At 38.5% G+C, this 17,528-nt stretch overlaps 1 protein-coding gene across 7 annotated transcripts in view; it reads left to right on the top strand.

Moving 5' to 3' along the window:
* CNTN4 (contactin 4) overlaps positions 1-17,528 on the top strand; it is a 547,079-nt gene that overhangs the window by 295,798 nt on the left and 233,753 nt on the right. For all 7 annotated transcript variants that reach the window (XM_082637407.1, XM_082637404.1, XM_082637405.1 and 4 more), the window contains one exon: positions 14,718-14,813. In XM_082637407.1, the coding sequence (XP_082493533.1) occupies positions 14,718-14,813 (96 nt within the window). The remainder of the gene's footprint in view (positions 1-14,717; positions 14,814-17,528) is intronic.

The raw sequence follows: 17,528 nt of genomic DNA, 5'->3' as shown, positions 1-17,528 counted from the left end.
ATTTCTGTGCATTAATTAAACAGTGTTCTTTTTGCAGTCTTTTTAGTGCCTTTTTTTTGCATTTTTATTCTCTTTGTTGGTAATTTTGCTATTTAAAATAGCCCAAAGTGTAGTACTTTAGTACTGTCTAGTGTTCCTAAGCTAGCGAAGGCCGTGCTGTGCCTTACAGAGAAAATACGTGTGTTAGGTAAGCTTTATTCAGGCATAAGTTACAGTGCTGTTGGCATTGAGTTAATGTTAGTGAATCAACATTATATATTTAAAAGGTGTATTTAAATATAAACACACATAATACAAGGTTATGTGTTGATCGGTGGATGAAAATGTTATGAGCAGAGACTCATAGAAACCTGACCCTGTAATTCCCTTCAGAACAACAGTACAGTATTCACTAAATAAGTGTTTGCAGCAATTTTATAGGACATAATTCCATCAGTGCTGAGAACTGCCTGTTGATACCTGATAGTGTTGTGCTGTGATTGAGTACAAGAGCTTAAATGATAATGACAAAACTTTAATCTTTTTAGAAAACAAAATAGCAGAGAATATCCTTATGACTTTGGGATAAGGAAGAGATTCTTAGGTAAGAAACTAAGAATGTTAGGCTTAAAGCAAAGACTGATACATTCAGAAGACTTCCAGTCATCAAAAATAATAGAAAGAGAGCGGGGAAGAAAGTCATGTACCAGGAGAAGATAATTATAAAAATATAACTGACAGGGCTTCCCTGGTGGCTCAGTGGTTGAGAGTCTGTCTGCCGATGTAGGGGACACGGGTTCGTGCCCCGGTCCAGGAGGATCCCACATGCCGTGGAGTGGCTGGGCCCGTGAGCCATGGCCGCCGAGCCTGCACGTCCGGAGCCTGTGCTCTGCAATGGGAGAGGCCACAACAGTGAGAGGCTCGCGTACCGCAAAAAAAAAAAAAAAAAAAAAAAAATATATATATATATATATATATATAAAACTGACAAACAGAAGGTCCCAAATATGTAAAGAACAGCAATGAATCAGTAAGAGTAAATACAAGTCCACTAGATGACTAGGTAAAAGACATGCACTGGCAGTTTAAGAATGGTATAATGTGGGTGGCCCATAAACATGAAAAAAAACCAAACAGCTTTATTAGTAACTGAAGAAATGCAAATGAGAAATCATGGATTGCCATTTATATACCAGATTGACAAAAGTTCAAAATAAAGAAGAACATCAGGTTATCTGGTTATCAGGTTATCAGGTTATCCCAAGCCTGGGTTTAGAATGCTGGCATTATTACTTATTATCAGTGTGAAACTGAACAAATGATTTCACTTTCTTTGCCTCCATTTCCTCATAGATAAAAGGGAATAAATAGTACCTATTTCATGGTATTGTTGAGAAGATTAAATGAGTTAATACCTGAAAGGTGCTTAAAATAGTACCTGGTACATAGTAAGCACTCAATAAATCTTAGCTGTCATTACTATTATTATTACTGCAACGCAGAGCCACCTCTGAATTAGTACCAAACTTCCAACTGAGCAAGAAGGATGTGAGCATTGCATCATCACTTAAGTCCCAGGATGCCTCAGCAGTGATCTGTAATACCTTCACTAGATCACCCAACTACACACACACACACACACACACACACACACACACACACACACACACACACTTTAGGGACATTTAAAAATGGGTCTGTCACTTGCTGTGCTGTGTAACATCCTTATACACAGATGTAGGCTTCATCTACAATGTTTAAAGAAGTCTGTGGAAATCCAGGTGCCACAGTGAGGTTGTAAATTTGCTGTAGAGTGTCTTGTGACAGTGGGGATTGTGCTAAAATATTCTCAAAACCCTAGCCTTAAAGTTGTGAGGCAGAGATATACCCAGAGATGTTGAGCTGGAAAATGACCTCAGGAGTGATGTTGTGAAGATGGAAAGATGGCACGTCAGTGCTCTGAAGATAAGGCTAGAGCTGCATATGAGCTTGTCTCCTGTGAAAACCAGGAGTCTCAATGGTTGACAGAGTCTAGGTTTGATGGGTTTGAGCAACTGACCTGGACATACTTGATGCTACAGTTCTCATAAGAATCCAGTCACACCTTGAGTAAGAGTGAGGCAGTGCCCTGTGCTGTCTGTGAGCTTTGATCTGTAGGAGAGAAAGTGGCGAGAATGAGCAGGGCTGAGATAGAGATGGAGAGGAAACAGGTCCTGGGCACTGACTTAAATTAAAACCCAGATCCAGGATCCATATACTTGGGTCCATCATTTGTGCAGCTGAAATGCTGACTGGATGAATCACCCCAGCAAAAAGTACTTCTTATCAACTCCCATAGCTCTTTCTCTCTACAGCTCTGCAGAATTGACTACTTCCTTTGTACCTTGCAGTAGAGTTCTTTATGTGCCTATCTAATCGAAATTGGAAACCTCTTGAGGTCAGGCATCATGTTCAACTTACCATAATATTCTCCACAGCATCCACCACACATGGTACCATAAATTATGTTGATGGAGAGAAGGAAAGAAGGGAGGGGGGCAAGGGAGGGAGTTCAGATTGAAGAAAGGATGCTGTTATGGACTGAATGTTTGCGTCTCCCCCAAAATTCATACGTTGAAATTCTAACCGTCACCCCCTGGCAAAGTGCTGTTATAAAGAGGTGGAGCCTTTGGGAGGTAATTAGGTCATGAGGGTGGAGCCCTCTTGAATGGGTCAATTCTCTTATGAGAAGAGACACGAAGAGTTTCCTCTCTCTTTGCTTTCTATCATGTGAGGACACAGTGAGAAGACGGCCATCTGCAAACCTATAAGAAATTCCTCACTAGACACCAGGTCTGCCAGCACCTTCGTCTTGGATTTCTCAGTCTTAAGAACTGTGAGAAATAACTGTCTGTTGTATAAGACACCCCATCTATGGCATATTTGTTATAGCAGCCCGAACAGACTAAGACGGACAGTAAGATCTTCCCACCTCTGAAATTCTCTAGATTTGTAAGATTTCTGAGGCAGAAAACAGTAACTGTATCTAAAGCAGAGCATAAGTTATCACAATACTGGTTTAGTAATTGTCTTCCCTTAGGAAATCAGTGTATATTTTAGTATGCCTGCTCAGTTGTTTCTCTCACTTCCTCAGTTACCAAGAAGTTAGCACTCTTTGAAACTTTTAGATGGAAGATGAAAATACTTATTTATTAGTTTCCTCAGGTGTTACCCGAACTAAGGAAACTTCAACTTCAGTTATAAATAAGAAAGTACAAAACTAAATCAGGGCAGCTGTGTCGCTTGACACTACTTTTTGCCCTTCTCTGCAGCCTCCGTGGGCGCCAGGAGCTGAGTCGGCAGAGAGAGAGTGATTTATTCCTCCACATTTGGAAGTGGGATGGAAAGTAGCAAGATTCTACTTTTATATTATCTTCCTCTTTTATAGTTTTTATGCCAGTTCCCAATCCTGTTTCCCTAACTTATTTTTTATAGCACTTATCACCCTCAAAGATGCTGTGCATGATTTATTTATTTTGTTTATGGTCCTTTCACCCACTTTACCTTCTTTAACGGGAGAGATCTGTTTTGTTTTATTTTTCAATGATGTAACCCCAGTGCCTAAAATGTGGCTGGCATATAATAGATGCTCATTGGAGGCCTATTGTAGGTATTGAATGAACTTCTATTTGTTCTCAGGGTGTATTTAAAAGCAAGGTGCTTGAGTGATGACATTTCCAAAAACTGGCAGTTTTACCGCAGTGCAGCCTTATCTCTGATTTCTCTCTGTGAAGGGAACGGTGAAACAGCCCCCATAGCAAAGTCTAAATAGATGATGAATAAACACATGGCTTGCATGTATATTTGATGATGGTTTTATTTTCAAAACTGTAATTAAATGAGATAAAAATATATGGTTGGAGTTGCCGAAGCAACTTAAATTCAACATAAATAACAGCTGCTCTTCATCCGGGAATTTCATCCATATACAGCATTTTTTATGCCCTTAAAAAATTTTAACCAGTATACAGCTAATTCAGCATCCAGTGTCCCAAGAAATGTTTTATACTCTGAGAAGGGGAAGGAAAAGAGAAAAGAAATAGCCCTCTATGAGCCAGTGGTTAAACAAACCTGTTACTTCCAAAAGCTTTGACTTCCCCCAAATAGCTGTATGGCAGAACATGTCCAATTTCTTAGGAGCAATGAATTTAAGCATGACTGGCATTTTTCGTTATGAGTCACCAATCCCTATTTTATTAGTTCAGAAATCCACAACTGAGTACATAGTGAGGAGTCTTCTACTTGCTTTTAAAGCAAAAGTTCTGCAGAGCATTGGTGTCAGGAAATACTAGTAAAGTTTGCGTCTCCCTTTAAAGTTAACCATCAGAGTAATTTCCTCCCAAGCTGCTTGGGGAAAATGCCTACTTTTTTGGATAGAATTAAGAGCCAGTTTAACTGTACGAACATCTACCTAATTTTATTTATGATCAAGGAGTGAGAAATTGCCCCTCTTCCTTCAGAGATTGTATCCACTGCCATTGTTAGGCAAATTCGGTAGCCATCTCATTACTCAGGCTTGTACCCCTGAAAGCTTAACAAAAGAAAAGAAATGGACTGAAAAAGTCAGAGATGAAGCAATTTCCCTTCACTTTAAAGCAAGGTTTTTCGTGACAAATCGTTTGGCTGGTAGAGTTGTGGTCTCTGGGTTTTTATCATGATCTGTGGCCCATATATCTCCATCCAGTAATACATCCCCAAAGTTTTTCCTGTAGATTAGCTGCTTTACGATGTCCTCTTGATGCAGTGCCTTTTCAGCATTTCTTCAGAGAATATTTATTCTAATGTTACTTGAATATATCTGACTTGCCCACTAGGGTCGCCCGTTTCTTAGGAAGACTTGGGCAATGAATGACAACTTTCTGATTTTAATTTTCAGAGGGGAGAAAAAAAGCCTATGAAGTAAAAGTTCGAAATGAAGATTCACATTTCTTTCCATCAAAACTGTAATGATCATAAGTCTATCAAGTTGTAGAACTCTCACACTAGGTGAAGAACAGATAATTATAGGATATTTCCCTGACTAGCTGATAACAGCCCTGATTACAAAGAGCAACAAGCCTGTGCAATTTGCATGATGTCCTTTCATGTTTTCCTCATCTCAAGTGTTCCCTGGGGCAGGTGTCAGTGGGTGAGAGAGTGTTTCTTTTGCCAAGCAATGCATTTGTCTCATATGCTGCTTGCATTCCAATCTTAGTGTGCCTCTAAGCTTTCATTTTAAATTTCATTTTAAGGCATCGTAGGTGGCTCGGTGCAGTTGATTAAAGACCTTTTCTTAAAGTTATCTTTTAGAGCATCCCTGGTCATTGAGCACACAAAGGTCCATCATAGCCAAGATGCTGGAAGACAGTGTGTCATATGGACAAATATTACAAGAAGGTTCACCCTACTCCAGCAAGTCCCCTGACCACCACCTCAGTGTGTGAAGCAGGAAAGGGAATAGTGCTCAGCAAATAGTAACTAAGCACAACATATGTATTAGACATGTTTTGGGCACTGTGCTATATATAGCCTGATAAAGACTGAAAAGATTCCTGCCTCTATTAAGCCTTCATTTTGGGGTGGGGCGAGGGGGAAGGAACAATAAACCAAATATTATATAAATGAACAAAGTAATCGCAGATGTTGGTGATGATCACTATGAAAGACATAATAAAGAGGTGATGTGATAGATAGTAACCGGAGCTGCATGGTGGGCTACTTCAGATTAAAAACTCAGCGAAGGCTACTCTGAGGAGGTGACATTTGAATTGAATCCCAAAGAATGAGCATGATAAGCTAAAAGATGGGTAAAGAGCATTCCAAGCAAAGAGAACAGTAAGTTCAGAGGTCCTGAAACAGGATTAGCCTTAAGGTGTTTGAAGAACAGAAAGCAAAACATGGTTGTTACAGTATAAATAAGTAAGGGGGAACCTAACAGGCGATGAGACTGGGGACCTGGGCAAGGATCAGATCCCTAAGGGCTATTGTAGAGCTCAGCAAAGAGTCCATATTTTGTTCTAAAATTTTCTAAGCCAAATGGTTTTCTGAAACTTTTGTTTCTCTTTGTGTTGTGTAAGTATGAAACCAAAGATAGAGAATGCAGATGCCTAACCATTAACACTCCTGAGTCAGGATGATATGCAAAAGGAGATGTGCTCCTGTAGAGAAAAATGCTGGTAATAATAGCTTGTGTTTTAGGGCACCTGTCTCCAAAGGAGAACAACAGTATTTATGATGGCAGATTGTACTAATCACAGTAACCTCATGAGTCTGGTAGGTGCACACTTTTATGGAACATGCAGGGAAACTCAAACATCTGAAACTGGGTTGCTCTTTGGCTTCTTAAATAGCATGAAGGTCTAGGTAAAATAGAGTATGTCAAAGCAATGAGGAAAGAAAAAAATCTGAAATCAGAAATAAAAATAGCTATCAGGAAAGTGGTACACTTACAGGGAAAAGGGCAGCAAAGCAACCTTTATTTTCTTGTAAAGTCAAGAAAATAATAGCAGAGGGGTAAAAAAATATGAGTCTCAAATAGTCAACCAGAATATCAACATGTGTTGTTTCATTCCTGGTATTTAACTCAGTATAGAATAGAGGCTAAATACGTGGACTTGTGGGTCAAAGAAGAGCTGGGGTCTAATCCACACTCTTCCTTATACTAGGACTGTGATCTTGGATATGGATTTTTTTTCTTTCTATAAGGTGGAATCAGTAATAATACATCATAGAGTTGTTGTGAGGATTTAATGAATGAATGCATGGAAAGTGAGAAATTGTATTCTTTACATAAGTTAGTTGAAACTGGCCTTACATTTCTCCCAAAGAGTTAATATTTACAAAAGTGATTAAATTTCCAAATCAGCCCACAGAAGCCTCCTTAACAGGTAACCTTCATTATGCTATTTTCAGGTCTTGCCTAGGTTTTGTTACTGGAAAGAAAAAGTGATGTAGTAATGTGGTGCAGGAAGAGAAAGAGGAGAGTAACCTCTTGCTAAATGCGGAATTGCTGACTCCAGACAAATTTGTCTTTGGCAATCTGCACACACCTTTCTCATCCTATCTATATATTTTCTCTTTCCTTTTCAGCTCTTCTACAAAAAAATAAGGTAAAGAATTTTGAGTGAGAAACTAGTATTGTTTATAGATAGTTTTGTTGGTACATAACTCTTTCAGTAAGAAACACCTGTGAAGAAAATCAAATTTAATAGTATTTTTAAGTCATTATTCCTTTCTTGAGCTTTCTCAGCCCTACGTTGCCTTCCTTATTACTCCATAGATTACATTTTCTTTGTTTCTTTTTTGGTTAATCAAAACTCACATTCAAAGAATCCATACTGCTCTTATTTATTTAAGAGGAAACAATCTCTGAATTAATTAATTCTTCACTGTAAGTGACTCATAGCAAGGTAATGCATTTGCAGCCATATATGGGTTTAAAATGGCATTTCTGTAATTCCAAAGTAATCCCTAAATTATAGACTTTCATCTGATATGACTAAAGAGGTTGAGGAAAAATTCAGACACAGGGAAAACATTGTGAGGGTCAGAATCAGCACCTGGGAGAGCTCCCATGAGTTCTTCCTTTTTCACTTTGAAACAAGTGCTCTAAGGATTTTCATAGGGATGTCGATAGAAGTAGCATTAGGCTATGAAAGAAGAAGGTCATAAACAATTTCTATAACTGAGTCATTTGTAAAGTGTGTGTACATTAATTTAGGAATATTGATAAGGTCCTTTATTATCTATACAAAGATCTCCAGGAAAGAGATTGGCTTTTCTTTTCAAAGTCAAACAGCTACCTAGAATCAGATTTTGGTCCCTTCCTTTAAACTGCCAACAAATTGGGATATTTAATGTCAGATCTTCAGCATATCCATAGGTTTTTGATTGTTTTGTTTTACTTAGTTGTTGGAGAGATAAAATGGCTGACACCAATACTTGGAGGAAAAGAGGAACTGAAAAATTATTTGCTAAAGTTTCGCTAAACAGATGGAAAAATTAATGACAGGAAAAGCAAGATACTGACAAACATATAATGTATATATATATTTTTTCCAGTTCCATTTATATCCATTCTATTTACATCTGGTATACAGTGTAAACTCCTCAAATTTTAAGTGCAACGAGTAAATTTATATAATCAGTAAATAGTATGTTTCGTCTTTTATTTCTCTGTTAAAATAACAATATTTTGTATCCTTTATAAAGATATACAAACATCAGTTTTTACTGTTTTATGAAATGATATTTCCCACCTTAACATTAAAAAGTAATACCTGGGCTTCCCTGGTGGCGCAGTGGTTCAGAGTCCGCCTGCCGATGCAGGGGACGTGGGTTCGTGCTCCGGTCCGGGAAGATCCCACATGCCGCGGAGCGGCTGGGCCCGTGAGCCATGGCCACTGAACTTGCGCGTCCGGAGCCTGTGCTCCGCAACGGGAGAGGCCACAACAGTGAGAGGCCCGCGTACCGCAAAAAAAAAAAAAAGTTATACCTGCTCAGAATATACCATCATAGGAATTTCTTAAGGAAAATTATCTGAACTCAGTATATGTGAGTATATCTTAATTTTAAGTCACATGAAGAGTACACTCCATGCACTGCAAAGGATAAGGTATCTGGCTTACTTTAGCACCAATCTAGACTTGAAAACACAGTTAAGACCAGCAAAAGAAGAGATGTTTTAAGTCTTATCAGCTTATTTTGCCACAGTGGGATTGACCTGACTACTCTACTGTTACTTTATCTGGTGGAAGTTTGGAATCACTAGCTTTGCCCCAGTGAGTCACTTTCTGTAGACTTTCCTGTGGTGCTCAGAAATGATCATGATAGTGCTAGCATCTACAGACTACTGACTTTGGGCCAGTCATTGTGTTAAGTGCTTTATATTCATGATCTTAATCTCTAAAGAGCCATATGAGATAGGAATTATTTTTCTGATATTAGAAATGAAGAAACTGAAGTTCAAGGAGAGTACTCACCCACATCATGCAGCTAAAGAGTGAGAGTACCGAGTTTGTGCTCAGGTCCTTCTGACTCCAGAGCCAGTGTGCTAAACCATTAAATAATTCTTCCTCTTGCTGTATACACTCTCACAGGAAAAACCCGTCAGCCATACCAGTCTCCCTCATGATTTCTTCCTTCTTGTGTGGAAAGAATGTCAAAAATGTGACTTTGCAACTCATAAGGTTTTTGTAAAGTTAGACTTATTGTCATTCTGAGTCCCTAGAATCCAAGAAGCCATGCAGATCCACATATGTACACACTCAAGGAGCAAATGGCAGAGTCAAGACATAATTTTAGATATGCTGCATGATAACTGGTTTTTAAAGTTATGCCCCCCAAATACCTCTTTTTAAAATAAATAGTGCAATCATCATTATGGAAAGCATATTCATAACAAATATATCACTTGACCATTTTTCCAAGCTGATATTGATTTTTTTATTGATTGCTTCTTTCAAAATTGAAAGAAGCAGTAACAAAGGCAACTGTCACTGACAATTTCTTGTTCTAAAGTCACCCTGTGAGAATTAATAGAATCTAGGTCTACCCAAGTCAGGAAAAAAGTGAATAGGTATTTTTTTAACTTGTAGTAAATAATACATGCATTAAAAATATGTGCATTACTTGCATGGTTTACTGTATCATTTTTCCTCTTTCCTCTTCTCCTGCCCCTCTGTGGATTCTTGACAAAGCATGATGTATGTTACTATCTCATTAACCTTTCCTGGCCATTTTAAAGCTGAATTTCTTATGCTCTTCTTCTCGGGCTCCACCCCGTGGATGGCTTTAACTCTTCCTGTTCATAAGTGTGATGGGCAGTCCCTTAATGATGGACAAGAAAGTTACCCTTTCTTATTTACTGTTATTACTTCTCAAAAAATATCTTGGACCCTCGATTTTGTTTTCTTTCAACCCATCCAGGTATTTTTTGTAGACTACCTCATCCCCAGCTCTAAACATTTAATAACTTTCCAGACAGTAAATATCTGGAGATTTTTTCCCCCTCACTGTCTGATTTACTCTGTGGCCTGAATTCCAAATGTTTTCCTATATTAAGGCTTTTATTATTTATCTCATGTTGCAGCTTTAAGACCTTTGTACACTTTTACTCCTCAAGGAATTTAGCTGCTAAAGCACTTCCTCTAAGCTCTCAATGAGCTACACATTCCACGTACTGTAATAGTGTATTTTTTAAAACCTCATGTAAAAATAAAGTGCTAATATTATATTCTACAGAAGAATAAAGGACAGTTGTTTTCACAGAAAAACATGATAGGAAAACACATCTGCCACAAAACTGCATTTTTTAGCCCATGATTTCTGGAAAAATTTATATAAAATGCTGATGAATGAAGTCAACACCCTAATGTATGGTCACTCATTTTATTAAAAAGTCTACAAGTCACTTTTCAATGAACCATATACAAAGCTGCAAAAAATGTTTTGAGAAACCACAGTACATGGATATTAATTCCTTGTCATACGAGTATATCATTTATTCAGATACCTTTAGTAACTATCATTTATCCAACTACCTTTAGTAACTAGCTGCACAGAGCTAAAGGGAATACTACCCAAGTGTCATGGTTCAGCTACCTCCCTAAAAATGCAGCAATCCTGCTTTTCTTTTTTTTTTGGTGTTGTTGTTTTTTGTTTTTTTTTTTTGTTTTTTTTTGCACTACGCGGGCCTCTCACTGTTGTGGCCTCTCCCGTTGCGGAGCACAGGCTCCGGACGCGCAGGCTCAGCGGCCATGGCTCACGGGCCCAGCCGCTCCGCGGCATGTGGGATCTTCCCAGACTGAGGCATGAACCCGTGTCCCCTGCATCGGCAGGCGGACTCCCAACCACTGCGCCACCAGGGAGGCCCAATCCTGCTTTTCAGTACGGTGGTTTCTGATTGTTTTCTCCTTGTTCCAGTCCATCCTTTGCACCTGATGTTTAAAATCCCCCATCAAGTGATCACCCGCAAGGAAAAGCAAAGGAATAGAAAATTTGGAATCAAATGTACCGACTCATAGCATTGTGCATTGAAATGTGGACTTTCTTACATATTCACTGAAGAACATAAAATTCATTCAAACAAACTTTTTTTTTTGGTCCCTAGGATGTGAAGTAACCAGTTTGAATGCCCTTTTTCACTGGCTTCACTAAGTCAGTGGGGAAATTATAGATTCTGGTACTTGATAGTGGTGGGTTTGGAGAGAGGCAGATGAGTTTGTATTCTTCTGGCCACTTTCTCAGTGTGTGAAGAAGGTTCTGAAATTCAGTTACATCACCTGAAAATTGGGAATTAAAACTATAATGGAATTAAATGAGATCTGTGTGAAAATTTGTTAGCACATGGTATGAACTCAATACATTTTGCAAGTAGATCCAATTATTGCTATGAGTGCTACGGTCATGATGACATAACATTATCTATAACGTATTCTAACTTGGAATGCCTGTTGCTACTGATCATTACCTAGTACCAAGTCCTTGGAGATAAAATGACCCTAAATAAGATAATATATATGAGAATATTTCTGGGAAAGGCCTGGCCATGTCCAAGTTTCAAAAAAATACCCATTCACACACACATAGTTCTTTAATTTGGAAAATTATCATGCTGCTAGCAATTAGGATCTGAATGGATAATAACATCTGAAAAGACCAATAATGGACATGCAGTCTTTTCTTAAACATGTGCATAAATATGGTGGCCTTTGACCAGCCTCTTCACCTCTCTCTAGAGTACATTTGCTATTCAAAACCCTTTCTTAAATGGAATAATAGGGGTATGATTTGCCACTGGATTACATTATTCCTCAGTGAACAGAACAAACATATAGTAAGCACCGAACTTGTAGCAGGAAAGACTTTGTGCTTTTTAAATATTACCTCATTTAATCTTTTCGCATCATTCTTATTTCAAAATAAATTACATTTAATTACATCTCGTGTTATTTATGAGAAAATTAAACCTTGCATAATACATGGCAGAGATGACTTTCAAACTCAGATCTGCCCAAATGCAATATTTCCATTCACTATGTAGGTAGGGTTTACCATCTGGAATCTATTTCACTTAACTGCTAAGAATCTTATCGAAATATTATCTCAAATACCAGATAAATGCAATTTTTCTAACTGTCCAAATCCTGTGGAACTGCATGGACTCATAAACTATAGGGAAATAAACAGGAATGCAGTTTTTAAAACTCAATAAGGACAAGTTAAAAAATCGTTGCATATATTTCTCATTTTCTTTCCCATTTCCTCATGCTCTTTCTCTAGTCAGAATCAAGGTGGATTTTGCCTGGATAAGACTTGATCTCTATTATCCATCAGTTCTTAATTTTTCATGCAACTCTGGAGATTGGATGAGATGTCTGTGCCAAAACTTAGATAACTTATTTTAAGAACCTCTATGCAGAAGCGACAATTTAGAATGATTCAGTATCATTTTTAGGGATAATGGTTTACAGTATTAATGCCATAATGAAGTTTTTAAAATCTCTAGTTTAATCATTTTCGAAGGCTTCTCAAACCATTTCCTTAAAGAGAAGAAAAAACCACGTCCTAGCCTCACCTGATACTCATGGAATAAAAGGAATTTTATTACATCAGAAATATAATAAAAGGAATTTTATTACATCAAAACTTAAGTTGTAGTCATGTCTTGTTTTGCACTAAGTACGTGTGGGTCCTCAAGGTGTCGCTCTGCACACCTCACCTTCAGCAGTCTTTGGATTCCCCTGATTAGGTGTTACCTGTCAGTCCTGCCCACCAAACTCTTGAGTCCCTACAGGGCAGAAGCTTTCTTTTCATGTCTGTATCCTGAGCTGGCAGCCAAATTTGTATATGTTTTAATTGATAAAAGCAATAATATATTAGCTTAAATTTGCCTAATTCTAGAAGAAGCTGGTAATGAAGACATGTATGTGTATAGATTATTTCTTTTTTTTTTTTTTTTTTTTTTTTTTTTTTTGCAGTACACGGGCCTCCCACTGTTGTGGCCTCTCCCGTTGCGGAGCACAGGCTCCGGACGCGCAGGCTCAGTAGCCATGGCTCACGGGCCCAGCCGCTCCGCGGCATGTGGGATCCTCCCGGACCGGGGCACGAACCCGTGTCCCCTGCATCAGCAGGCGGACTCTCAACCACTGCGCCACCAGGGAAGCCCTAGATTATTTCTTTAACATCTCTATTGGAGTATAATTGCTTTACAATGGTGTGTTAGTTTCTGCTGTAAAACAAAGTGAATCAGCTATACATATACATATATCCCCATATCTCCTCCCTCTTGCATCTCCCTCCCACCCTCCCTATCCCACCCCTCTAGGTGGTCACATAGCACCGAGCTTATACACACTACCAAATGTAAAATAGACAGCTAGTGGGAAGCAGCCACATAGCACAAGGAGATTAGCTCACTGTATAAATTATTTTTAACCCTGTGAACACTCCCTGAAACCAAGCCTGAGTGTGGAAACATTCCATTTTGTAACTGCAGCAATGCTGTCCAGGTTTATTTCCTAGCTCCATTACTCCCTGATGTTGTACCCTTTAACAAATGTTATAGTGCCTCTCTTTTCTAGTCTGTAAAATGAGGATATTAATGGTACTTAACTCATATAATTGTTGTTAGGATCCCTTGAAATAATCACCATAAAATACTTACCAAAATGGCCAAAATGGAGGAAATAGTCAATAAATGTTACTGAACTCTGATGTGCACAGTTACAGGGCTTACAACCCTACAGAACATACTTGGCTTAGAATAATCCTCAAATCTGGTAACAGGTTATTACATCAAATGTTTCAGACAACAAAAAATGAAATGGCACTTAAAACAATCATTGCTGAGAGGATTTGCATTTGGAAGGATGAAAGAAAAATCTTTTTGAACAATAATATGTCTGTCACTTTATTAGACATATTTCTTATATTAACTCATTTTTATTGGCAACTGTGTATTTACTGACTCCAACTGTGATCTTTGGGCTTGTAATGTCTTATCTTTCTAACCAGATTTGACCTCCTTGAGAAGGGGGAACTTTATTCCAAACAGAACCTTGGACAGTACCTTATAAGTATTTAAAAATACACAGGAACTTTATAAAACAATTGTGTATGTATGTCTGTTTACACATTGTATGTAGCGTGTGTGTGTGTAGACAGAGGTAGTCATATTCTAGGTATATATAGAGTAACAAACATAATTGCATATAATGTAACGGTTTGTGAAGTAAACAGTTGACTATCAAAAAACAAGAATTTACATCCTGATAATGATATTTAATTACAGATAGAGTTGGAGAGGTCACTTACTCCATCCAGACATGTGCTACTCAATAAAACTTTCTGCAGTGATGTAAATGTTCTCTCTCTCTCTCTGCTGTCCAGTATGGAAACCAGTAGCTACGTGTGGCTCTTGAGCACTTAAGATGCAGCTAGTGTGACTAAGGAACTGAATTCATACATTTTATTTGATTGTAACTGTTTTTAACTTAAATAAGCACATGTGGCAAGTAGCTACCTTACAGTATAGATATAGAGTCATGGAGGATGGGACAATATCATGCAAGAAGAGGGTCAAGTTGAATTTCCCTGATCTGGGTGCTGTAAAGGCTATTTTTCAGCAGAAGACTATCCTCTTTTGAAGTAGTATTAGTCTTCCATAATGTCTTAGGACTTTAAATTTTAAACTCCTTTTCCTTTATTTCTCCCAACAGATCTTGAAAACTTTAAAACAAGAACGAGAAGTACCGTGTCTGTCCGCCAAGGTCAGGGGATGGTACTGCTGTGCGGCCCACCAGCCCATTCTGGAGGTAACTCTGCACCGAAATGTGCACGTCACTGGCTGCTATTTTTCTTGCTGATTGTTCACCCTCTTGGCATTAGCAGGGGGGACAGTGTCACTTGTAGAGATTCCCAAAGTCCCTCTGTGTCGAGGAAGCATCGTCAGTGCCTCCCATAGTTAGGATAGGAAAATATCAGATTGTACAAATGTTCCATCCCCCTGCTGTCTACCTGGCTCAAGGGGAAAGATACCTGAGTCAATCAAAATCAGAATCCTGTTGCTTGGTAAAGCCACGTAGGTAAAACTGCCAGCACTTCTTCCAACTTGATCGTATTAAAAGATGGCCTTGCTTCTCTTCATCTCATTGTTGGTCTGGGAAGGGATCAGACCCAGAACCAAAGTCCCTTGACCACAGAATCCAAGATGACTTTGTAAGGACGCATAATGACTAGATCAGTTAGGAATGCATTTGATTGCAAGTCCCTGAAAACCCAGATAACACTGGCTTCAGTGGACTTGGGTTTGTGTTGTTCTCACACACAAGACTTCCAAAGGTATGTGGTCTAAAGCTGACACCACTTTTGGGGGGACATCTCCCAGGACCCAAGCCCTTTCTTTGATCCTTCTCTGAAGTCCTAAACATGGGGCATGGCTAAGGCACCAAATGTGCAGTGCAGAAAGGTAGAAATGGGAAGAGGGCAGGGCAAATGTCAGAAGTCTATTCATTTCGAGTTGCTTTTGTATTATGGAAGGTTTGCTTTGCCCAAAGACTTTTATGTACATTTCATTGATCACTCCAGTGGCAAAAGAGACACAAAAATCAAGTATTTTCTACAGATACGTGATGGCCCTAAAACATCATAATTTTGATAATAAGGGAGAATGCAGAGAGATGATGTGTAGGCAGTTTGCAGTGTCTGCAGAAAGGACTAATGATGACTGTAAGGTGACTCTGCACATACAGAGTTCGGTAGGTTGGAGGTTTAATAGTTAGTGATATTTATTAGGATTTCACTACAGTTTGTGCTGACAAGATTGATAAACTCCATTTGTGGTCACTCTGGCTAAAATTTAGTTTGATACCTGCTCTCCTTGTTATTACCTTAATTTTCCATTTGACTTTACATATGATGGAAAAAGAAAATATTTTAAACTGAGAATTTGAAAACACCATTTTATTTTTGTCCTGTCTTCAGAAGTTTTAACTTTTCCTTCTCACCTAATGCCCCAGCTAACGTTTTTAGCAGGAAATAACAATTAGTAAAACAGCTACATGGCTTGCATTTCAAGCACGGTGAATAGATAAGCAGGTGGAAGAGGCAGGCACCCCTCCAAGTCTGGATGGAGGGATGGAATTGTTAGGGTTTCTGGTGTTTGAGACTGGCAAAGAATCCAGATTAGATTTCAGGAGTTTGTCTTCTGAGAAATGGGTTTATTCTTTAGGACTTAATTTTCTTGCCAAGTTAGTATCAGAAGCATTCAATTTGGAGTCCAGGACGTGAATTCTGTTCCTGGCTCTATTTCAAATCATTGTTTGATATTGGGCTACTATGTTCACATTCTCTATCTCTACTTATCTCAAATGAAGAGATTAAAAGAAATCTCTCAGATCCCTTTTAGTTCTATCATTACATAATAATTGCTGAATAAAAACTAAACGTATTTATAAACTATATGTGCATTATTGAAGTCCTGTCCTTTATATGAGGAGAGCAATTAACTGGACATCTATTTAGGTTAAAGTGATGTTCACTCACATTAACAGTTCTCTTCTTATTATGAAATTTGATCAAATAAGAAAGGAAGATTTTGCTAATTTCTCCTGCAGGCTACCTTCACAGCATTAATCTTTCATAACATGGCAGCAACTCTGAAAATTAATCTTACAGCATATTGAGAAAAAAATACCCCACTACTCCCTGGTATAATGATATCTTTGGGAAAGGCAAAACACAAGAAGCACTGTGGTGCTGCTCCACAATGAATGAACCTGAATACTTTCCCTTCCCACTCAGAAATATATTAAAAATTTCTGTAGACATCTACTGAAATTTGCTTGTCTCCACTGGCAGCAGTCAGCAGCTCTGAAATCCAGTTCCCTGAGTTGTGCTGACATTCCTGACAGTCTTGATGGTGAAAGACAAGGAAATAAATATTCTCATTATGGGCTCTATTAGAAACTGTGAGCTCAGTAATACTGTAGGCAAGGCAGGCAAGGCAAGGAAATTTGCAAGAAAACAAGGTGGGTATTGAAGGTTATAAGAAAGCATCACAGACATCCATCAGTTTGGGGCAGTGGAGTCAATGATTATCTGATGAAATCTCCCCAGTTACTCAAAACCCTCCAATGCAAACTGTCCAGCAGTGATTTGCTCATTGCTTCTCCAGGCTGTAATCACCTTAAAGCTGGCAGCATCGCCAAGAGCCGCTGGACATACTGAGCATTTTAAACCCAGCATATGGTATCCCAGTTTCTATTGTAACAGATCATGAAGAGGAAAGGAAATGAGTCAGCCTTTTATTGTATCAGTGGGATACTGGGTAATGGCATGAAATCCATTGTAAGGGATGCTGCATGCCCTATTTCAAAAGCTGTGCAGTGTCAGACCTTCTTAGGATAACATAGAAATGAGCAGCAATTAATCTACTTTGAAAAGCATTTCCGTCAGCACGTATTTCCAGTGCTCTACCAATCACCATGCATAGCGTCTTTGTCATTTCTTGGTTAATAGGTACAAATTCA

The sequence above is a fragment of the Mesoplodon mirus genome (genome assembly GCF_964341445.2).
Source record: "Mesoplodon mirus genome assembly, chromosome: 12".
Lineage (NCBI taxonomy): Eukaryota > Metazoa > Chordata > Mammalia > Artiodactyla > Ziphiidae > Mesoplodon > Mesoplodon mirus.
The sequence above is the reverse complement of the archived record's forward strand: the minus strand, read 5'-3'. Positions and strand labels throughout refer to the sequence as shown.